Genomic DNA, 27,842 nt, shown 5'->3' with positions numbered 1-27,842 from the left:
GGGACTGAAGACAAGCTGATAGTTTCCTTTGCGAAAATATTTACCACTTTGGCTAAGGAAACTACATATGCCAGAGTGTTTTTTCACAATAACATAAAGGGTTGTACATCTGCGTGCCCCACAGTTATTTGAAGTATCCTAACAGGAAGCAGAAAACAAAGAAAAGAAAGCATCACGTTGCAGCAACAGACTTGCCAGTAACACAGCAGACAGTGCCACCTCCTAAAATGTTTGTTTGAGAAGGGCATAGTTCTGTGTGGCAAAAAAAAAAAAAAAAAGTTCACTTTTGTGTATGTAGTATTAGGTTCGTGGGCTGTCATGAAACAAGAAGAAAAACAATCGGGTTTCTTTTTTGTTGATAAAGCCAAATTCAGCCAGGAGTAGTGCAAATCTGGAGAAAGCTAGCTCTATCTGTGTGCTGAAACACGTGCTGCGAGTTAAACTAGCATGTGGCAGTGTGGGGAAGCAGAGCTTCAGTTAGTGGGCACTACGATATGAAGAGAGAACAAACCATCCCAAACCACAGCACCCTCACCCACGCAGCCTCCTCCTGATGGCCTGGCTGCACATCACACAGGAACTTTCACAGGAGGTTTCACCAGGGTGCATTCTTTCACTGCCAGTCCATCCTGTGGCCAGCCATGGGGACACAAGCGTTGGGAGCTTTTAGGGGAGCACTGGACCAAGGTTGAGCTCTACGTGGTGGGTAAGCCAGATGACCTCTGAGACCTGATCGCATTCCTCACTGGGCCGGATTGGAGCAGCAAGGTTTTTAAACTCGTGCTTCATCTTAAAACTCACGGTCACTTCGCCCTCCTCTTTCTGTGGGGTAACCTTGATGAAAACTCCTACCTTATTGGCTTTTCTGAAGGCAATAACGCTGCAAAACAGAAAACAAAAGAACTGGGTCAGCCGAGTTCTCAATCTATTGTTCTGAGAGATTTATTCTGACACTAAGTAAGAGCACCGCTCAGTTTACAGCCCACGGGCTGAACATGCCTCACTAGAACAATTGCTCTGGTTTGTGGCTGTTGCTCTTTTTCCAGGGGACTCACAGCCTCTCCTGCCTGAAGATCAGAATGTGGTATCCTCCTCTAAGCTGGCAGCTGCTGGCAAATCCATCAACAGAATATGCGTGCTTTGGCCATGAAGAATATGTATACAGTTGTGCAACAGAGTTCAAGCTGCTTTGTAAGAGGCTGTAGAATGTATTTCAATTTGAAAGCTGTGTCGTACACCCTACCATGTGGTTCCCACTTTTTGAACCCTCAGCTTGCAAAGGAAAGGATTACATAGAGCATTCATGGAGAGAATCAGTACCACCACCTATAACTCAACTGCTCTAACAGCACACTTGCTTTAAAGGGATAAAATGTCTCCCGAACAGCAAACAAAAAAACACAACATGCTGAATAAAGAGAGCATATAGCAAGTTAATTGGTTAAAGTGCCAAGCATTTAAGGGACAGGATCCCTACAGGACAGCCAGCACTCACTCAGGATCATCCTGGAAGTCTTGAGGCTCTGCCAGCTCATCATATTCTGCTGCAGCATCTTTGCCAGCCAGAATAAGCTCCTTGGGAGGAACTATCACCTGAAACAAAATACCAAGAGAAGAAACCTTTCAGTACTGACCACCATCTACAATACAAACAGTACAAAGTAATTCCCTTCTGAGGGCTGCTCTACTACAGCTTAAGGGAACAATGATTCATCCTTGGCTTCTCCCTCCTCTGGCACTGTCTAGTTACAACCCTGTCTGTGAAGTCGTGCATTTCTCCCGTGGGCTCTGGATCTCAATGATCAGGCAGAATTTTAAAATACTTTTGGAGCTGATGTTTAAATTGATGGTGGTAATTTAAGCCTCCCGGGAAAAAAAGGAAACACAGTCAGTATGGACTAAAGGTGTGACCTGAGGAAAGATAAATGGGAGCAGAAAGCCTTGGAAGAAGCCTGGCTCACACAGAAGAAACAATACCTTGGCAGTGCTGTTAATGTTGTCAGGGTCTCCTTCCTCACACTCCAGCAGTGTGACATGTGTGATATTCTCCACTGGATTGGTCAGAGTCAGAAGAACTTGGCTTTCCTGGAAAAAAAAAAACAAAAAAAAAACCCTGCAAGTCAAGAAGCAATTATGCTAAAAGTCATCTTCACTGTTAGCACCTCCTTACTCTGTGACTGATCAACACCTTCAAAACTCACACTGCTTACTCAAAGGAATGAAAGCAAACATCCCTGTTCCTTCAGAATGCTGGCAACATCAAGCAACATCAAGCACTCCACACCTTTTATTCTTCAGATATCAGCATGTACTTGCTATGCCAGACATCAGACTGCACTGTAATCTACTCACACCGTGTGACAAGTGCAGACAGTGCTATTTTGACCACTCCCTTAAGCCCAGCACTCTCTCGGAACGAAGCAAGCAGAGCCCTCAGGAAACAGTCCAACATCCACACCTCTTCAGTTATGTCTTACCCTAAAACGTTTCTGGAAAAACCACTGACCTTCATGTAGCGCAGGTTGGGAATAGACATAATTCTCACTTCGGGGATGTAGTTACTGAAACAACAACAAGCAAATGACCATGATAAACCACACTGCTGTCTGTGACCTACCTGCTCAAGTAAGCATTCACAGGCATCTGGCTGGCACGTTCAATGTGAGTAGAGCTTTGCTTACATCAAGCAAATGAATGAAGAGCCTTTTTGCTATACAAGGCTAATCCTACAATTCCTGCTACTACATAGCATGCATTGCCTTTTTCAGACAGCTGAGGTCCTCAGCAAACTTTCAACACACCAGGGAGCAAACTTACTACACATTACTCAAATAAATAAACTGATCACGTCGTTTTAACAGATTACACAATTATAAAAGAGGTCAAATCAAGAGCACAAAAGAAGGAAAATATAAGGCTCTAAGTATTGGTAGGCAGTTGCTAGCCCCACCCCCCACATCTTACTTACACAGCAACCATCTGGATCTTGAATTTGATAGATGTTGGATTGAATTCTGGTTTACTCAGGTTATGTTCACATTTCTAGACACAAAGATATCTTCGTTAGCACCAAAAGATAGAGTACACTCACAAATAGAAGAATCAGAGCTGCAGACACAGAGCCACTAGCCACAGCATTATCAACCTCTAACACAGCTCACACAAAGCTATCTTGGAGTGCACACAGCCACAATGGTGGCAAGTTATTGATACTTTGAAAATATCTTATCAGTGTTGTAAGTGCAATCTCAGAAATACAACTTGGAACTGAGCTTGAAAATACTCAGACACTGACTGCAGCAGGATGAAGGCACAAATAATCCAAGACTGCTGACCTTGTAGGCTACTCTTTAAATACAGACATGAATATTCCTAAGACAACATTCTGAAACTGGATTTAATTCTTGCCTGTCTTTGCTTTCCAGCTCCCTGCTTTTCTTCTCTTTCTGACCTCATTCTAGAAACAGCTTTATTATTCTACTCTGCCTTTCACTAATACTTTGTGTATTGACTTGACTTTTGAATTAAGTAATAGAAGAATTTCATAATGCCAGCTGCACTGGCAGCCTCCTCGTAGGCAGGACACACAGGCTCTTCTGCAAATCCACATTTGTGTCTCGACGTGGCTTTTAACAATATGAAGGGCTAGCTGCATTGTCATCACATCAGAGATGTGACAGCCTCCCTCACCTCCTCATGCTGCTTCCAGTAACTTGGCTGAAGAGTTTCAACAACTAGAAGTGTTGGAGCAATTTCTTTTAAAAAGAAATGCACAGTCCCTTTCCCACAATCCAAGCCCTGTGAGCCTAGAAGTGATGTAGTTATTACCCACCCGACAGCGCAGTGAACGTTTGATCAGGAGGTGCTTATGACGTGGGTAGAGCTGGGAAGCACAGATGGGCTGGAAGTCAGGCTGCAGCAAGCGCTGATGCAGTGTCGTCACTGGGTGACAGAAAGAAGACCAAATCTACAACTTACCCAGGCACTGAAACTCAAGCCAGGCTGTACATACACACTGGCCTAACAGCGAGTGTGAAAAGGCCAAATCAGTTCTCATAGCTTTGTTACTGTCACAGCTGGGTGCTGCTGGAGTAGAATACAATGTTTTGCAGCAAGGAGTTTGTTTAATTCAGACTCACACAAAGAATTAGTGACTGCAGAGTTACACAGGCAAGGAACTCCAGCAGCCAAACTCCCCATGGTATTCTGACATAAAAAAGGCTCCTCAGCACTGTCTAACAGGCAGCGAGCCACGTAGCAGCCCTTTCCTCAATGCAGAAGTTGTCTTCCTCACCAGCATCCTAATTTCTCAACCCTGACACAGTCTCAAGAGGAAAGGAGACAAAGACCACCCATGCCTTCCCAAAAAAGCTCTTATGAATTAATTAAAGCGTGGAATTTGTGGGCCTGAAGAACTGAGGACATCTGTCCTGCTTAGAATCACCTCAGCAGGAAATTCACATTGTTTCCTGTACCTGCTGTTTTATCCCATTTACTCCTACAATTCTTGGACCAATCTACAATATGTGCTGACTAAATCATGAGTCAACTAAGTACCTCACAAGCATACGTAAGCTGCTCCAAACTGATGTCAAAACAATGCACAACTGTTACTTAACAGGTCAGTTAAGGTGCCAGCTCCCCAGCAGCACAGCTACTTCCTTCTCATCTGCTATTATTTGAAAAGGGAAGTCAAGCCTTTTCTTCACCCAAATGTCATATATAGAAAAATCAAAATCAGTGAAAATAATGAAACAACACTAAAGAGGTCTGTTGGTTTTGGCTCTGAGCATTCTTTTTTTTTTTTTTCCTTTTGCTGAGCTTCAATAAAACTTCTCATTAAAAAGTCACAAATCTCACACCATTTAAATCCCAACAAACTACAACCCGGAACCATTAGGAACCCATTGACAAGTTTCCAAACACTATCCATGTTATAAAATGAATGGCAAAAGTGACAGAATATTCAGGCATTACCTTCAGTCAGATTGATTGGTCTTGTGTAGTAATCCTCAGGAAGAGGTTCCACTTCTTCCACTGCATCAGCTGGCTCAATCTTGACCTCCTTTTGGTCCTCTCCTTCTTTCAGACTGAGGCAAAATAATTGGAAATTTAGTCAGAAAACAGCACAGGTGCTCTGACAGACAGCAGAATAGCACTGTGTTGTACCACAGAAGGCAGGAGATGTTAGGAAAGGCAAGACAAGAGTAACTGCACAAGAATAGGAAAATTTACTTGTTTCTATTAGGTGACACTCACGAGAGTCCAGCAAGAGCACTGATGGGAGCACCGGGCCTCTGGCGCTGAAGCCTGGTTCCCAGCCCGTATTTGTCCTACAGGAAAAAAAGGCACTGTCAGCTCGAGGTTTGCTTCCTTCCAGGGCAAAAAGACCTACTGCAAACTCATTCTTTGAGCTGCATGACAAGCATAGGGAAACAAGCAAATTAAAGCAAAAAGGGAAAGGTATTCATGGCTTCTCAAGGTTTTTTCCTGAGCAAACTGTGAGTGAGAAAATAATTACCACAGCACTGCAGACTGGAAGGGACAAATGTCTGTGGATACTGCTCATAAATTTTTTGTTGTATTTAAATCATCAGCCTACGCACTACTAACATGACCTCCCTTCAACTGCTTGTCAAGTAGTGCAGAATGACAGTTCAACTGCATGAGAACTAGGCAGACACAGCTACGTGTCCATGTGAAACGCTCTCCCTGCAGCACTCCTAAAGCATCTGGGATGTTCTGTTTCCTATGAGCTTTGTTACCTAAAGGTGTGTCTCTCTCACCAGGCACAACCACTTGGCAGGAACTGCTGAGCTACTCCTCTGCTTTCTGCAGCTGAACTGCACACAGGATGTTTGGAAGCAGAAATCTTTCTGGGCAGAATTCTTACCAAATGAGAAACGTGAGCATCAGCCTACCCTGGTGGTTCTTCAAGGAAGATGTTAGTACCATTTCCCTCAGGTAAGCTAAGATGGACACCTCTTGGCTGAGATTTGTGAAGAAATGCCTTTCCAGTGTATGTTACTTACCCAAAGGCAATTCCCTGTTCCCAAACTAGCAAAAGCCATTTTTTTTTAAGACATTACCCTCTAACTAGTAAGCCTTCAGGTGCTTTTGCTCTATACACATTCAAGTCAGAGGCCCTAAGGAAAGGTGAAGAGCAGAATGTGACTGCCCTTCAGTTGGTACCATGAGAGCTTTAACACCAGCAGAAACGGTGAAAAGACTTACCACTACATGTATAGTGTGTTGCTGTGGAGAGCCCCCAAAATAGCAGCAGGTAGCAACGGAGACAAAAAATGCAGCCATAAGACACAAGCAAGGGCACAGAGCAGGCACAGTTAATTGAGAAGTAGCAAGCATATGCGGAGTCATCCAGCTGAACAAGGTAAGCATCTACCTGACAGTTACAATGAACAAGTAATTCAGGCCACAGTCAAGTGTTAATATCAATTTCAGTTGAGTTTTCATGCAGCAAAGTGCAGGACAATCCTGATTTGGTACTGAGCAGCAGTACAAAACTGTTCTGAGACAGCCTACCACCATTACTGTAACTACAGCTGTAACACATTTCACTTCTGGATAGGTACTCCTTTGTCTGGCAAGTACAAACCCTTCTGGCTCTATTGGAGAGGAGTATTAAAGAAAAACTCTTTAATAATAAACAGAATATAAATTAAAGGGTGCAAAACTACTTGTTCCTAAAGAAATCCTAGCACGTTTTCTTCATGTTATTCTCAATTAAAAATAAGAAAAGAAAGCGGAGTAGCCCTATCATGCTGCCCCTGTACCCTGTCATTTTCCAAGCTGAGGCTGCTGTGCATCACTTAGCCTGCTCTGAGAGCACAGTCCTCCCAGCTCACCGAAAAGGCCAGGGGCATGTAGTTTCGGCGTCGCACCAGCTTCTTCCGGTCCCGCTCGATCTTCTCTTTCTGAGCCAACTGCTGGTAGTACTCAACCAGCTTGTTAATCTGGAGGGAAGAAGAGGTACAGATAACCAGTGAAGGAAGAACAACTATCACACCTATTGCAAATATTTCCTTGTGAACAAGCTGGGATTCCTGCTACTTGTTTCATTCCGCTCCTAGTACCAGCTGTAGTTCACAGGATATACATCAAAGAAGCTTCTGTGTCTTACAATTTCTTAATGCACTAACAAACAGACATTCCTCTGGGAATGGGGCCTACCAGAAAACAGCATCCTGTTCTTATTTTCCAGTTAGTAACTGTCACCATTTAGATTCATACTTGAGCTCTTCCCAAGCAGAACATGCTTTCTTCCACATGCTTTCAAACTTTATTAAGAGTTTTAAAGGGAGACCAGTGAGGCAAAACTTGATGCGCTCTGTCAAAAGTTAAAAACACTTCCCATTAGAAAGCAGACTTCCTCAGACACACACAGACACCATGCTCGTGAAGTGTAATTTTAACAGTGCCCCTAGTTACTATGTTTGCAGTGGAGATCCTCGTAAACAAGCGATTTCATACTATGACATCCATGGGAGAGCCTCAAAGAGGCCTCCCTTCCACTGAATTCAGTCAAGGCAGAGATTATGAACTGGACCTGGCACCTGAAGAATTGTGTAGGTGCAGAAAAGAAGGTCAAGGGGTCTGGCACAGCCCTCTTTAGCTGATGCCATCTCAGCCTAAGGGTGGCCTTCCCCTTCACTCACCCTCTGCGTGTGAGGATTCTCTGGTTCCTGCCAGCCACCGCTAGCTGCAAGAGAATAGAACGAAGTCCTCAGGAGATTTCCAGACTGCACACAGAAATCACGCTGTAAACCCACCTGCCTCAGTCCTAGCTGTGAAATATGGCTTTCCCTATGTCCACTACACTTACCATCACAGTTCCTCAAGTTTGTACCTGCACAAATAGATACCCCTGTGAGCTTTTCACAGGTGGGTTTGGGTTGAAATCACTCACCCAGCTTTTACACTGTGTTTCTAAACCACTGCTGCTTGAGGAATACTCAGAACAGCACCCAGAAGTGACTATGCATCAGTTTATAAAAACTTTTTCTTATTAACAGCTGCCCATGTCTCTGTACCTTCACCTCTAAGTCTTCAGCCATATGAACACTAGAAGTCAAAGAGAACCTGCTTGTTCTACTCAGCCTCATTCCTGGAGACAGATATTATGCACTGAGAAATAGATAAAATCTTCATTCCACTTCTGTCATGAAGAGAAAACAACAGGTGCACACACTGACTAATACTTCTGGAATAAGCCTAAACACACAGAAGTGACAAGAAATGAGTTAGATTTCTGTGCTGTTAGACTGAATGACTCCAAAGACTGAAGCAAGCTCTCAGCCAGGAGGAAAGCACACCTACTGGCAAAGACCCACATTTGACAGCTTTCTGACAAGTCAGGTAACAAGAACAGAAGTGGGTCAGATGTTACACTAACTCAGGTCTTCAAATGAGATTTCACCAGCAAAGCATTTTGTTGTCAATTTCCCAAATCAGCTCAGAATCTAGACAAACATACAGCCCAAAACTAGGCTGCTTGTATTCTGCCTTCACCAGACACAGTGGACTGCTATTTGCCTTGCATCTTTGCACCTCACTTACCGACAGACTTGTCTGCCATGCCCACATCCCGGGAAGTCCAGCGACAAAACCCACAGGCCAAGTAATATGCTTTCTTCATGGTAGTTTTGGCTGGGTCATCAGGGAGTGGAGCAGGAATGCTAGTGGCCCGGGTGGAAAGGGTGTGCATGCAGCAGGGGCAGTCAAAGCAGTTAGCACACCTGGAGAGAGAAAGGCCTTAGAATCATGGAATCAAAAAGGCTCAAAAAGACCACTAAGATCATCTGGTTCAACTGCTACCCTCATCACAGTGCTCTAACGCAGCCCACAGGCACAGGAAAATGCACTCAATGAGCAAAGTAAGATTAAACCAACATCACGGGAGAACACTCATTCCCCAGGACAAACTAACGTGTGATGTAACTTTTAAAGGGAGCTTCAGGTCCATGGGTTTGGGCACTCATAACGTAAGGACAAAGCTGCTCTAAATGGTGACCCTTGATGGCAGATGAACCTTACCGATTCTTCTTCAGCTTGGCCTCAGCTGATGGCATGTTTTCCAGGCAGCTGGGGCAGTAATGGGAGTCCACCTGAGGGACAACACAGACATGTCACGGTTCTGCCAGACTGCAGCACACAGGCAGCACCTGGAAACTGCTGTGCTACTCATGAGGCTTCGCCTGCAGACAGGTGAAGACAGCGAAGACTTGAGGTGTTTTCTGGTATCCGAAACCTCAGGCTGTCTCAGCCAAAAGTTGATGTTTAATGTCAGGAGGATTCTGAAGATACTTAGAGCATTCTGCCTGGCACATGGCAAAGGCACAGCAGGGATTGGATGATTGTAGATCCCACAGTGTCAATTCTGAGCCCGGAAAGCAGGCTATGGAATGAACTATTTGCCACTTAAACATACATTTATTCTGCTTTGCACCTACGCCGGGCACAGAGCCATGTGTTTCAGGAAACGTTTCGCTGCCACAAACTAACACTGCCCTTCAGCACAATGGTAACAGGGAGGAGACCCTTCCCCGAGAAGGGCACATCGGCACGGTTGGGGCCAGGCCCGAGGCCTCCCCGAGAGCACCGCGATGGAGGCAGGCGGTGACACATCTGTTTTCTGCTCCTGGCGGCTTTACGGTTTGCACAGACGCCTCTTCAAAGAGCCTAACGCTTTTCCTAAGGCTTCCTTAGCATATAACGCTTTCCTAATTCACAATGTAACCGCGCAATTGAGTTACGGGACCACCAGAGCCAGGACAAGGCCGCGCCGCTCAAGCAAAGGCTCGGCCCCCTACACACAGTCCCGTGCGCTTCCGCCAATCACAGCCCGAGCTCCGCAGATGGACAGGATCATTGAGCCAATCCATCGCGACGCACCGCCTCCCCCGTCAAGGGCAGCCAATCGCATCGCTCGGCCTGCCACAGCTGTGCCCACCCCCGGCCGGCGTCGCGAGCCAATGACGAGGCAGGCTGCGAGTAAGCGGCAGGCGAGGCGGCCAATAGGTGCGAGCGGAGGGCAGCGCCCCGTTCCGTACGGCGGCGCGGCGCGGCCGTTACCTCGTGCGAGACGCACTCCAGGGAGCGGAGCTCGCTGCAGTAGCGGCAGAAGTAGAGCTGCGATAGCGGCGCCCGCATCTCCTTGTCGCCGCGCACCAGGTACAGCACCCGCTCCGACTGCAGCAGCGACGCCATCTTGGGAGGGGACGGCCGCCACGCGCGCGTCACCGCGCTGCACCGCCCCGGTGGGAGGCGGAAACCACGTGACCCGAGACTTTAACCCTCGCGGCGCCGGGCGGGATGTGTGCTATGTGCTGTGCCACGTGGTCCCAGCGGTCACCCGTGGCCCCAGTGCCCCCTGCAGTCGGATGTTTTGTGCAGCGTTGCAGCGCTGCGCTCAGCTGTGTGTCCCCGTGCAGGGCTCGGTCACGGCCACTCTTTACTGAGAAGGGAGCAGCGCAGAACAACGCAGCGATCTGCAGACACGTGTCAGTTCCGGGTGCTTCGCTTTGCTGCAGTGTGCGTGGTGTCAGCTCCCGGGCATGGCACTGAGGTCCCTCTGTGTGAACCCTGCGGTGTCATGCAGCTCCTGCCCTTCCTGTGCGGATGTGGAGGAAAACCGCGGCTGTGATGCTTCCTCTGTTTGACGATAAGATCCCGTGTAGTTTTATCCCAAACTGCAGCCGGAGGCTGATGAGGGTCGAGGAGCTGTGGGCTCCTGCCTGGCTCTGAGTGTGGGGCTGCTGGGCTGGAGGAAGCGATCTGTGATGGTGCTCAGCCATGAAATGTCAATAGAATACAATGGTCAATAGAATACAATGGGAGAGCGTCCCGACCCGGGAGGGATCCACAGGGATCATCGAACCCAACTGCATACAGGAGCACACAAATCCTATGCCTGAGAGCGGTGCCCAAGTGTTTCCTGAGCTCCCCCTGCCCTGGCGAGCTGTTCCGTGCCCACCGCCCTTTGGTGCAGAACCTTTTCCTGACCCTCGGCTGACGCAGCACCGTGCCGTTCCCTTGAATCCTATCGCTGGCCCCACGGCGCATCCATCCCACACCCACCCCACACCCTCCCCGCATCCCGCAGCAGGGGCCGCGTTACCCCATCCCATCTGTGCTCCCGCACACAGCGAGCTGCAGGGGCTCGGACTTCTTCCTGAGGCGCTCCCTGCCCTCTCTTCTCATTTCTCTCCCCTCCGGTCCTCCCCCCCTTCTCCCTTTTCTCCCCTCCCTCCCCCGCCCGGCTCCTCTTCCCCTCCCCGCCCCGTCCCTCCCCCGACGTCCGCCCCGGCTCCGCGCTCCGTGCCGGGTCCGTGCTCGGTGGGACGCTGCCTCCGCTCCGCTCCGCTCCGCAGGTAGGGGACCGGCCCCGGGATTGGCTGTGGGAACCGGCGTGGGACTCTCTTCGTGCCCCGCGGTGGTGTTTCTCACTCCGAGCCACGCGTGGACGTGGGCACCGCGCTGGGTCCCGGGGAGTTCGGAGCGTACCAACCGGAACCCACCCGTGGGACCCCTTTCCCGTCGAGGAGGCGCTGGGAGCGCAGCCCACGCGTGTTTTCTTGGAGAGAGGTGGGGGGAGGCACTGCAGTGGTGGTGCCCACCGTGCAGTGCCAGGGCAGTGCTGCTAATTGAGCTGTTAATTGCGTGACTCAGCGGGAGCCGGGGGGTGCGGGGAGCTGTGACCATGGGCTGCGTGGCACCACGCGTCCCAGGGCTCTGCTTCCCCACAGAGCTGCTTTGGGGCTGGGCACCCCCTGGCTACCCCCAGCACCTCACTGCAGCATCGCTGTGCACTGCCAGCAGACCCCAAAGTGAGCAGGCAGTCGGTGGGATGCCTGCTTGCAGCTTCATTCCATCAGCTCCCTTAATTGCAGCAGCAATTAACAGGGAATATTTTTTCCCCGGGCTTCCATCCAGCTGCATCAAAGCACGCTGTAAATCCCACAGCATCTCTAAGGAGCTTTGGCCAAAGCCCATTTGCTCTGCGAGGAGCACATGGCCAAGGCTGGATGTGTTCTCCCTACAGAGGCTTTGGGCTCTACAGCCCCATCACCACTCTGTGTCTCCCTTTTAGGATGGACCTCCCTGTCCCTGCTGGTCCTGATGCCCTCCCCAAGCACATCTTGGACATCTGGGTCATCGTCCTTATCATCCTGGCCACCATCCTTGTCATGACAGCCCTGGTGCTCTGCCCAGCCACCGCTGTCATCATCTACCGGGTACGGACTCACCCCACACGCAACGGCATCGTGTGAAGGGGGGACAGCAGGGCTCCCACCACAGGACACCCCGAGAGTGGGGAGAGGATGGGACTGGAGCTGGGGTGAAGCCACCGTGCTGCCAGGGAACACAGTGGGGTGTGGCTGTGTAGCACAGAGGACATGGAGGTGATGCCCAGCTGGAAGTGACTTGTTCCTGTAAGATCGCTTGCCTCTGCTGTCTTGCAGCCACATTATCCCCTTGAGACTTTCCCAGCCCCAGCAGCAAGGACCGTAAATGCCTGGCATAGTTATTTCTCCAGCTGCTGGGGTAGCTGGAAAAATTGAAGCTGGATGATGGATGTGGCTTCTGGTTGTGCATCCACACTGCTTGAAGCATTGCTGCAGGAGCTCATCCCAGCAGGAATGCAGCTGGCACCAGTGGTTTCAGGTGTCAGATATTGGCTGGAATTGCAGGAAACCCCACTGGGTTCAGATCCTATGGCCCCAGTGGGACAGAGGAGTGTGGGCAACCCCTGCCTGCATGGTGACAGGGCTGCATTCCTTCCCTGTGCCTTCCTATCCAACAGGCAGCAGAGGTTCCTCCACAGGTGCTGCCAGACCAAATAAGCTCATAGAAAATAAATTGACTTTATTCTATATACATGCAGCTCTGTCTATGTGATCAGTGTCGGGGCGCACCGCTTTGCCACAGCTTCCCAAATCCTTTCCTGCCCACGCTCCCATAGGCACAGCCCTGTCCTGCAGTGCACCCCCTGTGCTGGGTGCAATGTAGGGCTGTCGTGTGTGGGACAGGAGCCCTGCAGCCAGACCAGCATCCTGGCGTGACTCAGTGTGAGAAAGTACGTAAGCAGCGAGCTGAATCAGGCTGCGATGTGGGAACGGTTGCTTAAACGCTACGTTCACCGCTGCGGAGGAACATCCTCTTGGTTTGGGCAGAGTTTGCTTTGGGGCTGGGGGAAAGTGCAGACCCCAGGGTGCAAAAAGCTGTTCTCCTTTCGAGCTGTCCTATTACTCTACCCTCTCCAGTTGCCGAAGTGGAGCAAATAAGCAGATTTCCTTCTCCTTTGTTCCTCCTCTCCCCCTCGCTTGCTGGCAGTCACGGTGTGCAGCAGCCAGCTGCCTGTGACATCTGCAGGCCGGCTGCGGTGTGTGGAACAGAGCAGCGTTACTGGAGGTGGATAGGGACAGAGCCACAGCTGTGTCAGTGGTTTGAGAAGGAAGCCTGGCTTGAGGTAAGGGATTAAAAAACACAGCCGTTCCCACCTCCCCGAGCGCTTTTCTCCTGGGCCAGGGGTGCGAGAGGGATTTCCTTTTGCGGCAGAGGAGATTTCTGGGAAGATTCGATCCTATTGCAAACATTTCCAGGAAAGGCATTGTGGAGCGTTGCAAAGAAGGCTTTGTGAGCAGCAACAGCCCGGAGCCACGTGAAGCAAAATGGCAGCAGAGGGGAGAGCAGGGGGGATCGGGGGCACTTCCAAAGCATGACAAGGGGAGATTGCACAGCTGGAACAAAAGTTCACATGTTTTGTTATGCCTGTGTGCTGGCTCCCAGGGTGCAGCAGGAGTGCACATGGTCCTCGTCCCTTGCTGTGGTCTCTGCAGCTCCTGATGTGCAGAAGGGACGAGTGAGAATGGGTTTGGAGTGCCTGGCGCTGACCCAGAGCTATGCAGGGCAGGATGCTGCTGTCCCACTGCGGCCCCAAAGGAGGTGGTAGCGGATCAGGGCTGGATGCATTGCTGGCTGCCTGCTTCCAGCCCCTGCCAAACATCTGCAGCAGGCGGGGCTGGCTCCAGCAGAAAAACACCCGAGGAGGGAGGCTGATGGGCGGTCAGCCCGTCCCACGCTCCCCTTGTTGGGGTGGGGGACCCTGCTCCAGCCTTGGCATGGATTTGGGGTGACACACGCAGGGTCCCACTGAACTCAGCCGTGGGGATGGGGATCCATTGACCACGGTTTGTTCAATCCCTCCCTGTGGCTCAGTGCTGTCCCCAGGGAGGCTGACCTGGCGTCAGGACCCGAGGAGCAATTTATTTTTGTTTTGGTTGAGGAAAAAAAAGCAGTTCAGGAGCAGGTCAGCCCTCTCATGCATGAGGAGGCGATTTAGGGACGTGTGGAAGGGACGTGTCCACTGCCACAGCACAGCCCCAAGTCCCTGAGCACAGCTGGAAACCCACCAGAGCCCCACACTGACAACTAGGGGATAAATATAAGGATGGTAGGAAATAGCAGGGAGGGAGTGCACCTCGAGCAGTCTCACTGCTCTGTGTCCAGAGCATCCTCTGCCAAGGGGGACTGAAAAAGAGCTCAGCCACCTCCCCATGTGCTTAAAGCTTTGGGGAACACTGTGACCGAGGAACACAGAGGGACCTGTGGGACACTGCCCCATAGCCAGGCTGTAGGATTCCCTGCATTGCGTTGTGCGGGGAGCAGACCCCACACCAGCTGTCCTCTGCTGCAGGCTTGACCTATCCACTCTGTTCCTAGGACCAGAGGTTCACTGCTCTGAACCTTGTATCCTCAGTTAAGCATTCCCAGCTGTGTTCCATCAGCCTGTGACACTCCTCATCACTGACCCCAAGCACAGCCTGGGGCCTCCAGGACATTGTGTCTCTGCCATGGGATGGGGATTGCTCCCCTGAGCCCACAGTATTGCTGCCCTTCCCCTTTGCTGTTCTGGGTTCAGGAAAAAGCCCAGGTCTGGCCAGTACTGCTGCCTAGCCAAGGTAAACTCCAGCACTGGTGCTGGTGGATGGACATTCCTTGTGTCCCAGGGCTCATTTGCTGTCACATTTTGTCCTAGGTCAGTGACCCCTTGGCCACAGCCTCCCTCCAGCTCCCACAGACCGGTTCATCAGGCTATTTGGAGGGATTGAAGGGAATTTACACCTCATTGCGGATATTTCCCTTGGAGCCAACCCAGGGTAAATGTCTGCACTCCCTGAATGTGCCCTGGAAATTCCTGTCCCTGAGGATAAAAGGATAAAGGACTGCAGGGTCCTGCCCTCAGCTGGTGACGACATCATCACAGCAGGGGCACTGCGGGGTCACCCCATAGAGCCCAACACAATCTCCTGAAGGATGCTGATGGAGTGCTTTGGTCCCTGCACTCTCCCATCCCCACCCAGGGATGGCAGCAGGGTGTCACCTTGCCCAGGTTCTCCTTGCCAGGGTGGGGATTTGAAACCCGACTGTACAAACAAGGATTTTTAATCCCCAGGGGCTCATCCCGAGGGTCACACCTCGTCGACGATCAGCCAGCAGTCCCCAGTACCGCCTCTCCAACATAAACAAACAAAAAAAAGAATATAATAATAATAAAAAAAGACAAACACTAAACCTCAAAACAAAACAAAAGCACGATAGGTCGAAGAAAAAGAAAAAAGAATAAAAAAAAAAGAAAAGAAAAACCACGGAGCCCCTCCGGCTGCAGGGCGCACACACGGTTAACGGCACGCCCCCTCCCCCTCCTCCCCCCCACCGGAGCTTGGCCCGGCCCCGCGGCCCCGCCGCTATTTCCCCGGCGCCGGGCCGGGTGCGGGCAGAAGGCGGTGAGCCCGAGCCCCTCCGTACCTCTGTCCCGGGGGTCCCCGCACCCCCCGCCCGCCCCCGACATGGGGTGCCGAGCCGCCTGCGTGCTGGCCGTGCTGCTGGCCGGGCTCGTCCCGCTGGGGCAGGGCCAGGAGAGAGAGAAGGTAAGGAGTGGTGGGGGGCCGGGGGTGGGTGCGTGGGGGCAGTGTCAGAGAGGTTTTCGGGGTGGGGGGGAGCGGGCAGAGCGTTGTGCCCCCATGGTGCTGCCCGGGCTGGGCGATGCTCCCAGCGCTGGGTGCGCAGAGGGCTGCAGGATACGGCCCCGAGGGGGGGGGGGGCGGGGGGGTGGGCTGCGTTGCTCCCCGTGACTCCGTTCCCTGCCAGCTCCCAAAAGAGCCCCCTACGGTGGCGGGCACTGCGGCGGGCACAGCCGCCCGCTCCCCCCGTTAAGCCCCGCACCGCGCGGCTCCGAGCGCGGCCGTGTCCCGGTCACTGCGATGCGTCCGTCCCCGGGGGGGCCGTTGTCCTCCCCGCGCTGGCACGCCCTGCTGCCGCCGGCCCTCTCGCCTTCCCGGGGCTCCGCAGGCGGATAAACATCCCCTCCGCTGCAGCAGCCGCTCCCGTGCGATGGGACCGCACACATCTGCACGCGTGCGTGTGCCTCCATACGGCGCCCACCCTGCTGCCGCCGCACGTCCCTCGTGTCCTGCGTGGTGGCCCACGCTGTCACGGCGCCGTGTCAGCCCACAGCACGTTCCCACAGCTCGCTCCCTATAGGTGAAATGCTACGACTCCGTGCGGGGCACCATCTATGACTACGGGGCACTGACCATTGATGGGGACGAGTACATCCCCTTCCGAAAGTACGCGGGGAAGATGGTGCTCTTTGTCAACGTGGCCACGTACTGAGGGCTCACCCTGCAGTACCTCGGTAAGGTCCCAATGCCTGTCCTGCCCTGGGGGTGGGGTGACACCGATGCGTTCCCCTAACCTATCCCCGGCTCTTTGGATGCAGAACTGAATGCACTACAAAAGGAGCTGGGGCCCTATGGACTCGTTGTCCTGGGCTTCCCCTCCAACCAATTCGGGAAGCAGGAGCCCGGCCAGAACTCTGAGATCCTCCCAGCACTGAAGTGAGTACTGGGGATGATGAAGGTGGGGTGTGAAAAGGCTGTAGCAACACGGGAGGGCTCATCCCCGGCTGGGGGATGAGCTTTTGGGGTCCCCATGTGTCACATCTCCACCTGTTTCCCCCTTGTTCCCCCACAGATACGTGAGGCCAGGAGGTGGCTTTGTCCCCAACTTCCAACTCTTCCAGAAAGGGGATGTGAACGGGGCCAAGGAGCAGAAGGTCTACAGCTTCCTGAAGGTGGGTGCTGTGCCAAGGGTAGGGGGCAGCGCCCAGATGTTGGGGTCACGCAGCACCGATGCATCCCCTCTGCTTTGCAGAACTCCTGCCCTCCGGTGGCGGAGGAGTTTGGCAACCCCAAGAACCTCTTCTGGGAACCACTGAGGAACCACGACATCAAGTGGAACTTCGAGAAGTTCCTGGTGGGCCCGGACGGCGTGCCCGTCATGCGCTGGTACCACCGTGCCAACATTGCCACCGTCAAGAACGACATCATTGCCTACATGCAGCAGCAGCGGGGCCAGTAGCCCCCCAGCTCACCCCCCCTGCAGCCTCGACCCGGCCCTGGGGAGCAGAGGACCACATCTCCATGAAGGCCTGGCCTGAAAGCCCCGACCATGGGGTGGGCTTGGCCTGATCCTGCCCGGGTGTGGTGCAGCCCTTTGGTGCATTCAGGCTGCCCGTGCTGTGCAGGGATGTGCTCCTCTCCCAGCCTCTCTCACTGGTCGGCCCCCAGTGCTCCAACCCCACAGCAATGCCAAATAAAGGCTCTGCAACCGCGCTGCCCTGCTTCTTGTCACCTCCACTGTGCATTATGGGATGGGGTCAGCGCCTCTCAAAGGAATGACGACTGCACCTCCCCCCAAGCCAGAGTGGAGTGTCTCCAGCTGGAAATCTCCGTGTGTTTATTAATTACAGCACACACACATTTATCACTACGGCTCCGAGCGCCGATGGCTGAGCTCAGTCTCCTCCCAGCTGCCCTCGTGCTGGGTCATGGAGCAGGGCGAGCGCTCGGGTTTCAGTCCAGAGCACAGAAGGAAAAAATAACAGGCAGCAGCCAGGCAGGAGGAGCACTGCCAAGCAGCACCTAGAAACAAGCACAGCTGCTGCTGGCAAGCACGACACCAACAGTTGTATTTTTTCCCCTCCAGCTTTGTTTTCCTGGAGTGGAATTGGCCCCAGGGAGCTGGGAGATGTGTGGGGCTGGCTGAGCCCAGGGCTGGGCAGGGCTCAGAGAAATGAATGTTGACTGCTTGTGCAGCGACTGGCTTCATGTTTTGCTCTGGACACGTGGCTACATCTGAACAAATCTGGGCAAACAGTCTGAGACAATTCCCACCTCGAGTCCTGCACCGAGGCTCTTCCGGCAAAAAAAACCACACTTTTAGGATGAAAACAGATTCAGTTCCAGTCCTTAAATAAATTACACCACCAAGCACCCTCAGTGCGGGATCCATCTGGCCACGGGTGCTCCCAGCTCCAGGAGGGGACCGCTGGTGGGGATGCTCCGGGAACAGGCTCAAGATCCCAATCCCAATCCTTCAGGAGGAAGGAGATGGCCATGCCACCCCGCAGTCCCTCTGCCACCACCACGCCCTCTCCGGCCCCAGGCGTGCATCCACCATGTGCAGACACAGCAGGCAATCAGCCAGAGGAAGGTCCTAGCTCTACGTACACGGGCACACACACACATCCTGCTTCTCTTCTGCCGTCAGCCCGCCTCGCAGCACAGCGACGCCGCTCCTCAGCATCATGGCAGCGCAGGACCTGCCTGGTCTGGGACACGAGGGACACGGTGTGGCATCAGCACCACTCCTCAGCCACCGCTCTGGCTGTGTGACACGGGGACAGGAGGCTGGGACATGCTGCAGGCCCCAGGTGGATGTGGGGCAGGACAGCAGGGGGATGCCACCCTCAGGGTCAAACCCCTCCCCCAACCCCTTCCTACTCCCCTTTATGGCACTGGATGCCCAAACCCATGGGATCTGAAGGGAACCCCTCCAGCTAACCTGTCCCATCCCTGCTCAGCCTTACCCATGTCCTTAGGGACGGGTTTCACCCCGGGCACTGCCGTGGCATTCTGGCTGCGGGTCATAGCGCAGGGCGGGCGCCAGGGGTATTCCGGCTGGAAGAGATGGGAATGGGAACGATGAATGAGCGTGCATGTGCATCACGAGCCCCAGGTCTGCCCCGTGCTCCCCACTGTGCTCACCGGGGGATAATGGTGGAAGTTCTGTCCCGGTGCATGCTCGCCCTGCAGTGCCGGTGGGTAGCGGATCTGCTGCCACTCATCGTAGCCATGGTACATGGGGTGATGCACGGGAGGGCTGTACTGGTACTGGTACATGGGACATGTGGGGCCCAGTGGTCCTGGCACTGGGTCAGGGTGCAGCCGCTCTCCAGAAGCCTGTGAGCCAGGAGAGATGCTGAGAGCCTGGGGACAGCCCAGAGCAGTCCCAACCCCTCTCCTGTGCCAGCCCCTCCACTGGGAAGTGCTTTTCCCCATCTCACCTGTTTGTGCTGTTTCAGCATCTTCTTCAGCTTCTCCTTCTCCTCCTTCTCCCTCTGGCAGTCATCCTTGGAGGCACGCAGCTGGGGGTAGGGAGGGGTTAGTGTACAGCATGGCACATGGGATACTGCCATGCCCCAGAGCGGACCCACAGGGAAAGTGCAGGGGGCAGAGAGGAGAGCCCTAAGCTCCCTATAGTACAGCAGGGCTGGAGAGATCTTTGTGCCACACAAGATGGAAGGCTAGTGCCACCCACCCAACAAACTTCAGCCTCTGCACTGGGCTCCAGCAGGGACAAGTGGCAGCAAAACCACCACTCCATCCCCTCTGTTTGTCCTCATCTCCTGCTCTGAGGTGTGTGACTGGGCTGTGACACTGGAGATAAGCATCTCCAACTTGTCCATCAAGGGTGCAGTACTGCTCACCTGGTTGTTGGACACAACCAGCTGCTTCTGCAACTTCTCCAGCTGCTGTTTCAGCTCCTCCTTCTCCTCATTCATCCTCTCCCTGTCGCTCCGCTCCCGCTGAAAGTCCTCCTCAAAGATTTTCACCTGGTGGAAGGCAGGTGGATGCACCTGGTCACTGCATTATGAACCCCAACCCAAGCAGCTGTGCCAAGCTGTGTGCACCTATGCTGCCATCACAGTCCCTCTGGTGAAGGACTGCAGGATGCTGTGCTCTGCTCTCCTTCCCACCTCTCCAGCCCTACCTGCTGCTTGAGCAGCTCGTTCTGGGTCAGCAGCTCCTGCGGTGGCATCTTCCCAGCTGGCTCCAGAGTGCCAGCAAAGATGGGTGGGGGGGAGGCCTGAACATTCAGGGCCTCCTCCAGTGCCTGGAGAGGGGTGTGAGTTAAAAGTGAGTGACATCTCTATGGCTGCATCGCTAGAGAGCCCATGGGGATGGGGTGGGCATCGTCTGACGCCATCACTCCACAACAAAACAGTAGCAGGGCCCATCCTGAAGCTCCCGACCTTGTTGAGCCGCTGGATCTCCTTCTCCTGGTACTCCCTCTGTCTGGTGACCGGTGCCAGCTGCTCCTGCAGGAAGCGCATCCTCTGCTGCAGGTCCCGCACCTCCATGCCCAGCCGGTCCTTCTCTGCCTGCAGGGATGGGGTCAGCCAGGGAAGGGCGATGGGTTTGGCAGCTCCCCACTGCCCTTCCCAGGGGACTCGCCTCCTCTGTTTCAATCCGGGATTTGGCCAGCAGCAGTTTGCGGTCAAAATCCCTCTGCTTCTGCTCCCGCTCTGACTCCAGCTCAGTCAGCGCCCGTCGTGCCTCAGCCAGCTCCTGGTGTAGGTCTGTCATCTGCCAGCAGGGAATGGAGATGTTGGGGGTGGCCCTAAGCCCCTTCCTCACTCTGGGCCGCATCTGACGTGCATCTGTGCCCGGCAGATGCGTGCACCCTGAGCACAGTCCCTACCTTCTGCTCATACTTCTGTTTCATGGCTCGGAAGTGCTGGTCCCACTGCTTGTTCACCTCCAGCAGCTGTGGGCATAGAGTGCTGTTTGCAGGAGCGCACCCTGTGCCCCCATAGCCCAAATCCTGCGCCTCCTATGGGCTGTGCCTCAGTGCCAGCCTCATCCTCACCTCCCGGCGCTGGTGCTCCAGGATCTTCACCTTCTTCTCCTTGGCCTCCAGCTCTCCTCTGCCCGCTGCCTTCTCCACCACCACCCCACTCTGCTGCAAGTGCACACACAGGAACCTCAAGGCTTCCACAAACCATTTCCCATTCCATCACCAACCCCTCCCCTCTACACCCTGAGGAGTTGCACCAGTCCTTCTGGGACAAGCTGAAGAGAACTAAGACAAAGCCATGGGGATTTCTGTCCACTCCCTGCCCACCCCTGCCTGAGGTCCATGCTCTCCCCACACCTGCTGCTGCTCGGCTGCCTCCCTCTTTGCGCTCTCCTGGTTGCTAAGAGTCACCATCCTCCGCAGCTCCTGGTTCTCACACCTGCAGGCAGAAAGCCCTGGGGTCAGCAGGGAGAAACTCCCAGGGTGCCCCATCCACCCCCCTCCCATGCTGGCTGCCTTCACCTGAGCTTCTCCAGCGCCTGGTTTCTCTGCTCCAGGTCCCTCTCCAGCTTGGTTCGCAGCTCCTTATTCTCTGTGTGCAGCGTCTCGCACAGCGTCTGTGAGGTCAATGATGGCAGTGTGTTGATCCCCCAGCACCCAGCTTTTACTGCAGCTGCCACCCCTTGGAGCCCCCCTGGATGCCCACCAGGCACAAGAACTTTCATCACTCCCAACTGCAGGTGGGGCCCAACTCCACAGAGTGAAAAAAAAGGGAGAAAGGTGGAAAAAACACACATCTCCTCCCCTCACCCACCTGCAGGAAGGACGTCCTCTGCTCGTTCTTGTGCACCTTGGAGGCCAGGCGCTTCAGCTCGGAGGCCATGTAGCCCATGCGCACGAAGACCTGGTCCTTGCTGGCCTCACGGGCGCAGCCGCTCAGCGTGCTCTCCAGCTGCTGCAGCTGTGGCAGCAGGTTGGCATCCTCGTGGGGCAGCGGCTCCAGCTCCTGCACGAAGCTCTGCATCACCCCCTGCTCAGGGTGCCTGCTCTTCCCCTCATCCTCCCAGCACGGCGCACCGTGGGATTTAACACTGCCTTGGGGAGTGTGCATCGGGCGCACCCTGCAGCGTCACGGCACACCCCCACCTATGCACACGGGGTGTCCCCAGTGGGCTCATCCTCCTTTTTTGGTGGCATCACCTAGGAGACCTGTGGCAGCGCTGGCACAACACGGCCTGACCTGGCTGACTCTGCGCTGGGAACAGGTTGGCACACCTTCACTGCACCACTCCCAGCCCGCTGACTCACCCCTGCCCTTGGGAACTCCCCGGGCATCCCCTCCTGTCACAGCCTGTCCCTGTGCCCTGTGCCCAGGGATATCTGCCCTGAAACTGCCCCAAGAGGGTGTGCTGCAGGGCATGGCTCTGGGCCAGCATGGCATGGCTGTGATGCTGGAGCCACTGTCCCTGCCCTTGTCCCTTCCAGAGCACACAAAGAGGCAGCAGATGGAGGGGACAGTGCTAGCTGAGGGGACATTCAGCAAACAGCATACAATATGCAAAGGTTGGGGCAGGACCTGCCAGTAGTGGTGCACAGTGTTGGTCCTCCCACCAGCTCTAATTGCATCCAGCTCCTTGGACTGTTATTGTCACAGCACTCAGACACACTGGTGTCCCCCTGGCCCCTGAGCCCACTGTGCACTGCGAGAAGCCTTGGGCTGTGCAGCTCCTCCTGCCCACATCCCAGCACTCACCGCTCTGCCACTGTCCTGAGGACAACCCTGTGCTTCCAAAGCCACCACCTCAAACTCCGACGAGATGCCCTGCAATGGGAGCAGCACGGTCAGCCCTGGCTGGGAGCAGCACAGTCCTCAGTGCATCCCCCCTTCTGCTCAGCCCCACTTTAACCACTCACACTCGGGGATTTCTGTGTTCCTGTGTCCGGCTGAGCACTGCCTGGGGCAGCCAGGGCAGAGCTGGGCTCGGGGCCGGCAGCTGCAAGGAAGGGAGAATGGGCACATGTCAGACCCACTTCACACCCTCTGCCTTGCTCCAAGCTCAGGTTGTCAGGTTCCCCCCCCTCAGCAAGTTCCCATCTCCAACCTCCAGTTTCCACCAGCTCCTCCAGCATCTTATTGTCCTTCACGAGGTCCTCCGCCTTCTGCCGCAGCTTGGATGCTTCCACCTGGGACTCCTCCAGCAGCTCTCCTGGGGGCAGCAGAAGGATGCTCACCAAGGGTACTCCTCACCGAGGATGCTCCCCCCTACACTTCTGCAGCCCCCAGCCATCAGCACCAATCCCCCTACTTAAGGTCCATTTTCACCCAGGAACATCTCCTCCTGACCACATCCCAGGACCAAGCTGTTTTTGTGGCTCACAGTTGCAGGTTCCTCATACTGATGAATGGAGGATTGGTTCCAGGAGGTGGAACAGCAGCACTTCATTTCTATACCTCCCACAAGAGCCCAATTTAAGCCTGAGTAATGTACAGTCAAGGCTGTAAGCCTCAGGGCAGCAAACAGCGTGAGCTCCAGGCAGGGACACGGCAGTCACAGAGATCAGGAGAGAGGTGGAAATTTGGCTGCCAAAGCAGAAGGACTTGAAAGCAGAAGCTGGGTCATGGGACTGAAAGCAAAACACGGGGTGGATGGGAGAAGGGGGACAAAGAGGAAAAAGGGGGGTAGCACAACTGCGAAACACCCCAGGAGCTCAGAAAAGTTTCAGGCCCCCCCACATCCCATGGTGAAAAGGCCCACGGACCCCACACAGGCTGCAAAGCTGAGGATTCCCAGAAACCAAACCCCATCCTCTGCATCTGGTATCCACCAAGCAGTGATTACCAATGGACTTGATCCCCTGCATCTTCTCCTTCAGCCGGGCATTCTCCTCCATCAGCCGCTCGAAAGCTGTGGATCCATTTTCCTCCGTGCCCCCACCGGGGTCATAGATGCGGTACGGTCCCCTCCCTTCCATGGCCGCCATTCAGCCGCCCACCTCCCAGCCCGGCATCCCTGCAAGGAACAGCACGTCACCCTCCTGCCCTGGCTGGCACCACAGTCCCCACTGCAGCACTGCACCAGGTGAAGGCACTGCCCTCTGCACACCCCGCTCGTGCCTGCCCCATGTGAGTGACAGCAGGGGTGACTCAGGGCCACAAGAGCTGTCACATGCAGTGGCACTGTCAGCACTCCTCATGCTATGGGGATCACAGCCCAGCAGATGCTGGGGTCCCCACGCAGCCCCATTGCTATGGGGATGGAGGATCCAGTGGGTGCCACTGGTCAAGAAAAACATCTGGATTCAGGCTTTTGTTTTCCTGCAGGAAGCTTTTTCCTGTCAGGTTTGAAAGTGGTTCAAGTGATGGAGCCTTACAATGAAGTCACCATTTCTATCCACGCAGCAGGGCAATCAGTGAACCAAAGGAACACACAGAGCCTGACAACGCCATACTGGAAAGCCCCTTTAGACAGATTTCTGCAAACAACAGTCGTCAAAACAGAGGGGAACGAGAGAAAAAAAAAACAACAAAGAACAAATCCTTCCACTCTGCTCCCCAGCACTACACATGTTGCAAATGAAAAGCTGTGCATGTGTGGGTGTCCCACACTCCTTGCATTGGTGGCAGTGGGAGCGGGCTCCCAGCCCTGGTGTTGCCCTGGGGGGAAATGGCACTGCAGGTACCCCAGTGGGCAGTGTGAAGGATGGGGACAGCAGCACACACAGGATGGGGACCTGGAGCTGTCTGGTCACCATGTGCTGCTCCAGGTGCAAGTGTGGGGCTTTTAGAGCAGCTGGCCAGCACTGTGCTCCTGTAGTCAGCACCTCACTGGGCACACACACCATGTCCCCTGCCCTCCTAACCCTGTACACAAAGGGATATGACATGAAGCATCCCAATATGACCCACTAAATCCAACTAAGGCCAAGCATGCAAACAAAAGCCTCCAGCCTCTGCTCATCCTCAATTTCCACAGTTCTATCACAGATTTCCCTACCCGAGGGCCAGACCAAAGACTGCAACAGCCATATCAAAACGACAGCAATGAAGACTTACAATGAAAATCCCACATTTCACTAAAAACGGAGGAGGAGAGAGATTAAAATAGACATGCCAACAGCCAACCCATGCAAAGCTGCTGGGTTTCGGGTCGGTTGGATGTTTTGTTCTTACTCAAACCACAGAGGCCCTTCCATGACTCCTGGCTGGCCACAGGATGCTCACCACGAGGGGAGGCAGAAAGCCCTTTGGCGGAGGTGTCAGGAGGTGTGGGCAGAGGCTGTGAGACACTGCGGTCACCGCTGGGATTTCGGTGCCCGTGGGTGGGCGCTGGGTGTACATGGGGCAGAGGGACCTTGGGGTGGTAGATTTTGGTGACAGCTCAGCAAAAGGAGAGAATGACAGAGCGGGTGGGCAGGGAAGCAGCCAGGTGTTTATGTAGCTTGCGAGGCAGCACTGCAGCCATGGGCTGGTTGTGGTGCTGCAAGGTCACCATGCAATGGAAGAGGACACAAAGCATGTCCCCTCTGTGATGTCCCAGTGCTCGGAAGGATGCTGGCCTGCATCCCCATCTCCGTGGCAAAGCAAGGCTTGCTGCAGCAGTATCTTGGTGCTGCCTGCTCTGTTCCTCTCCCCAGAGGCTGGAGGCTGTCACACATGGCTGTGTCACGGCTGTCACCACGCTTGGAAGCCAGCAATGCTCAGCACTGCCATCCTCTCTGCTCTGCACAGCACTGGGGCAAAGCACACTGCTCCCATGCAACCAGTGCCAGCAGCACAAGGCTGTAAAGCTGTGCTAGCAAAGTTGTCCCCCCCGGCACCCAGAGCGAAGGGATTGCTGCTCTCAGAGCACTGAGATCTGCAGTGCTACAAGAGATGGTTCAGCTGCCTCCACCCACGATGTTTTGCACCAGCTGTTGGCAAGCAGCAGCCCACAGCTCCATGCCAAACGAGTCGGGCTAAAAGGGCATCCTGCACAGCCAGGAAGGATGTCAAAGGATACCAACCCTCCCCCCCCCCCCCCTTCTCCTTTGATTGCACACTTTGCAGAGCCACACAGCCGGCTCCCAAGGACGCACCTTGCTGGAACCTTCCTGCCTCCACAATTTGCTCTGTGCTCAAGGTCTGTACTTGCAGCCCAGCTGTCATTCCGTAAACAAACGCTGCGCACTGGGGAAGCAACGATGTGCACAGCGCAAATCCGGAATCGGGACACGCGTGGCACAGCATCCCAGCGGAGCACGGCACCTGCTCGTATCCCAACCCCTAAAGGGCCGTAACTGCGAGCGGAGCCGTGGGGTGCGGGAAAACCCGGGGTTGTGCAACCCAGAGCCGGGCTGGGGTGCGCTCCGCGATGGGGCAACGCGCGGCACGCAGCCACGGCGAGCACGGAGCCCTCGGCCACGGACACGCGGGGGTGATCGGCGGCGAGGAGCAGCCCAGCATCACTCCGCCCCGAAGGGAAACCGGGGCACGGCGTCACCGCGCGACGGACGCGCTCAAAGCCGCCGACCCCAAAAGCAAACCCGCAAGAGGGCAGCCCCGGGGACCCTCTGGTACCGCCAACCCCGCCCGACCCCACCGAGGGTCCGAACCCCCCCGGGCCCACCTGCAGCCGCGGGACTCCCGCCGCCGATCCGCGGCGCTCCGCCACCAGCGCGGGACGAGGAAGAGGCGCGGCAGCGTTGGGCCCGCCCCCGGGAAAGTCCCCACATGATGGACATGCGTCGCAGCCAATCGGAGAGGGCGGCGAGGTTTATAAGGAAGGAGGGCGCGGTGGTCGGGGCAGTGTAATGGCGGCTGGCGCGGTGTTGGTGGTGTGGGCTGTGGGCGCTGCTCGTGCTCGCTCTTGGGGGCTCTGAGGGATGCGGGGTGCCCGCCTTACTCCCTCTGAGAGGGCTGACTGTGAGGGGAGAGGCGGGCCCGGGGCAGCCAGCCCTTCAGCTGGCTTACAGGGAGACAAAATGGCTCCTCGCTGCCTTGGTGCTGGCATCGGGGCCGGAGCTGTGCGGCTCGCCCCATCCCATCCAGCAGGGCAGGGAGAACGTGCTCCTGGGGTGACCTCCGTTTGGAGCTGTTTTCCAGCTGTCCCGCTCCTGGCTTCCTAGCCTCATTGCTGTCCCATTGTTTCCCAACAATTTGAGGTTTTTGGGGGTGCTGACTGGGTTATAAAAAGTAAAAGAAAACAAATTCTGTTCCCACCGAAATCAATGCCCTGCTTGTTTTCCTCTCTGAGGACGTTGCCCTTGGAGCCTGGCTGGGTTAACAGGGGGAGCCTGATATGCTGTGTGTGTGTGTGCTGCATCCAAGGCCTCATCGGGGACGGGATGAAGAGCTGAGCAAGCGACATTCCCCTTTTTCTCCATCAAATTCCTTGTTTTCCCCCAGAGACCCTATTCTGTAAACCCTCAGAAAACTCAGCTTCTGAGATAATTCTGCACAGACCCAGAAAACATCTTGTTTAGAAAACAGCGTCCCAGCCTGCAGCGAATAGCCAAGCCCCCTTCCATTTGTCTGAGAGCAGTGGAGATGGCACAGCTCTGAGCTGACAGCCAGGAGCTGCCTGCCTGCCTTCCCTTCCACTCCATCCCAAGAAAAGCATCCTGCTACTCACCTGGCTGGGCACGAGGGGCTCGGGGAGTGAGAGCCTGTCGGTCCCGGGTGCTGTGATCCCCAACTACAGGAAGACTGGCCCAGCTGAGTTTACTTTTAGGCATGGAGAAGGGGAATTCCCCGTGATGGAGGCCCCAGACAGCCTCTGTGTGGTTTTGATAGGCAGCCAGGCACCACTTAAAGGGCTCTCCTGTGCCATTCCTTCCACGCTGAGGGGCCACTGAGCAGGGTCAGGTATTAGTCAGCAGAAGGGGGGTGCCACGGGGGCTGTGATTCACTTTGAGACTAC

General features: G+C 54.6%; 4 protein-coding genes across 7 annotated transcripts; 2 read left to right on the top strand and 2 right to left on the bottom strand.

Moving 5' to 3' along the window:
* Positions 1-216: 216 nt before the first annotated feature.
* Positions 217-10,236, bottom strand: DCTN4 (dynactin subunit 4). Its single transcript, XM_065734707.1, has 13 exons — positions 10,093-10,236; positions 9,055-9,125; positions 8,578-8,756; positions 7,677-7,720; positions 6,867-6,974; positions 5,260-5,333; positions 4,978-5,090; positions 3,833-3,942; positions 2,969-3,042; positions 2,507-2,561; positions 1,978-2,085; positions 1,496-1,593; positions 217-880 (listed from the first exon to the last, which is right to left on the bottom strand). The coding sequence occupies exons 1-13, from the start codon at positions 10,225-10,227 to the stop codon at positions 667-669; spliced, it is 1,383 nt and encodes a 460-aa protein (XP_065590779.1). The 5' UTR covers positions 10,228-10,236; the 3' UTR covers positions 217-666.
* Positions 10,108-12,895, top strand: SMIM3 (small integral membrane protein 3). 2 transcript variants are annotated; one of them, XM_065734709.1, is made up of 2 exons: positions 10,108-10,191; positions 12,110-12,895. In XM_065734709.1, exon 2 carries the CDS (start codon positions 12,111-12,113, stop codon positions 12,288-12,290), a length of 180 nt encoding a protein of 59 aa, XP_065590781.1. In that variant the 5' UTR covers positions 10,108-10,191; position 12,110; the 3' UTR covers positions 12,291-12,895. The 2 variants fall into 2 exon arrangements, with proteins under 2 accessions (XP_065590781.1, XP_065590780.1); XM_065734708.1 differs by lacking the exon at positions 10,108-10,191 and adding an exon at positions 11,147-11,390.
* Positions 12,896-15,795: 2,900 nt separating this feature from the next.
* GPX3 (glutathione peroxidase 3) lies at positions 15,796-17,698 on the top strand. The gene is made up of 5 exons (XM_065734706.1): positions 15,796-15,950; positions 16,564-16,717; positions 16,802-16,919; positions 17,056-17,155; positions 17,236-17,698. The coding sequence occupies exons 1-5, from the start codon at positions 15,870-15,872 to the stop codon at positions 17,440-17,442; spliced, it is 660 nt and encodes a 219-aa protein (XP_065590778.1). The 5' UTR covers positions 15,796-15,869; the 3' UTR covers positions 17,443-17,698.
* Positions 17,699-18,425: 727 nt separating this feature from the next.
* On the bottom strand, positions 18,426-27,618 carry TNIP1 (TNFAIP3 interacting protein 1). Of its 3 annotated transcripts, none has more exons than XM_065734704.1 (18): positions 27,555-27,618; positions 23,784-23,954; positions 23,046-23,150; positions 22,858-22,937; positions 22,697-22,765; positions 21,758-21,949; positions 21,466-21,560; positions 21,301-21,382; positions 21,016-21,108; positions 20,848-20,913; positions 20,597-20,732; positions 20,399-20,523; positions 20,137-20,259; positions 19,853-19,978; positions 19,430-19,510; positions 19,131-19,325; positions 18,953-19,043; positions 18,426-18,694 (listed from the first exon to the last, which is right to left on the bottom strand). In XM_065734704.1, the coding sequence occupies exons 2-18, from the start codon at positions 23,923-23,925 to the stop codon at positions 18,669-18,671; spliced, it is 1,827 nt and encodes a 608-aa protein (XP_065590776.1). In that variant the 5' UTR covers positions 23,926-23,954; positions 27,555-27,618; the 3' UTR covers positions 18,426-18,668. The 3 variants fall into 3 exon arrangements, with proteins under 3 accessions (XP_065590776.1, XP_065590775.1, XP_065590777.1); XM_065734703.1 differs by lacking the exon at positions 27,555-27,618 and adding an exon at positions 26,550-26,606; XM_065734705.1 differs by lacking the exon at positions 27,555-27,618 and adding an exon at positions 26,550-26,606 and having other exon boundaries at positions 21,016-21,105.
* Positions 27,619-27,842: the final 224 nt, after the last annotated feature.

This window comes from Cyrtonyx montezumae, unplaced genomic scaffold (genome assembly GCF_038088225.1).
Source record: "Cyrtonyx montezumae isolate F1298 unplaced genomic scaffold, pur_monq_1.0 scaffold_18, whole genome shotgun sequence".
Lineage (NCBI taxonomy): Eukaryota > Metazoa > Chordata > Aves > Galliformes > Odontophoridae > Cyrtonyx > Cyrtonyx montezumae.
Note: the sequence above shows the minus strand (reverse complement) of the source record. Positions and strands in the feature narration are given on the sequence as shown.

Excerpts from the sequence above, each read along its gene's own strand:
- SMIM3 (XM_065734709.1), top strand. The coding sequence starts at position 12,111 with ATGGACCTCCCTGTCCCTGCTGGTCCTGATGCCCTCCCCAAGCACATC.
- DCTN4 (XM_065734707.1), bottom strand. The coding sequence starts at position 10,227 with ATGGCGTCGCTGCTGCAGTCGGAGCGGGTGCTGTACCTGGTGCGCGGC. Across the intron at positions 8,757-9,054 it reads GCCAAGCTGAAGAAGAATCG|GTGTGCTAACTGCTTTGACT; the intron begins GTAAGGTTCATC and ends TTCTCTCTCCAG. Across the intron at positions 5,334-6,866 it reads ACATGCCCCTGGCCTTTTCG|GACAAATACGGGCTGGGAAC; the intron begins GTGAGCTGGGAG and ends TTTTTCCTGTAG.
- TNIP1 (XM_065734704.1), bottom strand. The coding sequence starts at position 23,925 with ATGGCGGCCATGGAAGGGAGGGGACCGTACCGCATCTATGACCCCGGT. Across the intron at positions 21,561-21,757 it reads AGAGGACGTCCTTCCTGCAG|ACGCTGTGCGAGACGCTGCA; the intron begins GTGGGTGAGGGG and ends TTGACCTCACAG. Across the intron at positions 20,914-21,015 it reads TGGAGCACCAGCGCCGGGAG|CTGCTGGAGGTGAACAAGCA; the intron begins GTGAGGATGAGG and ends CTATGCCCACAG.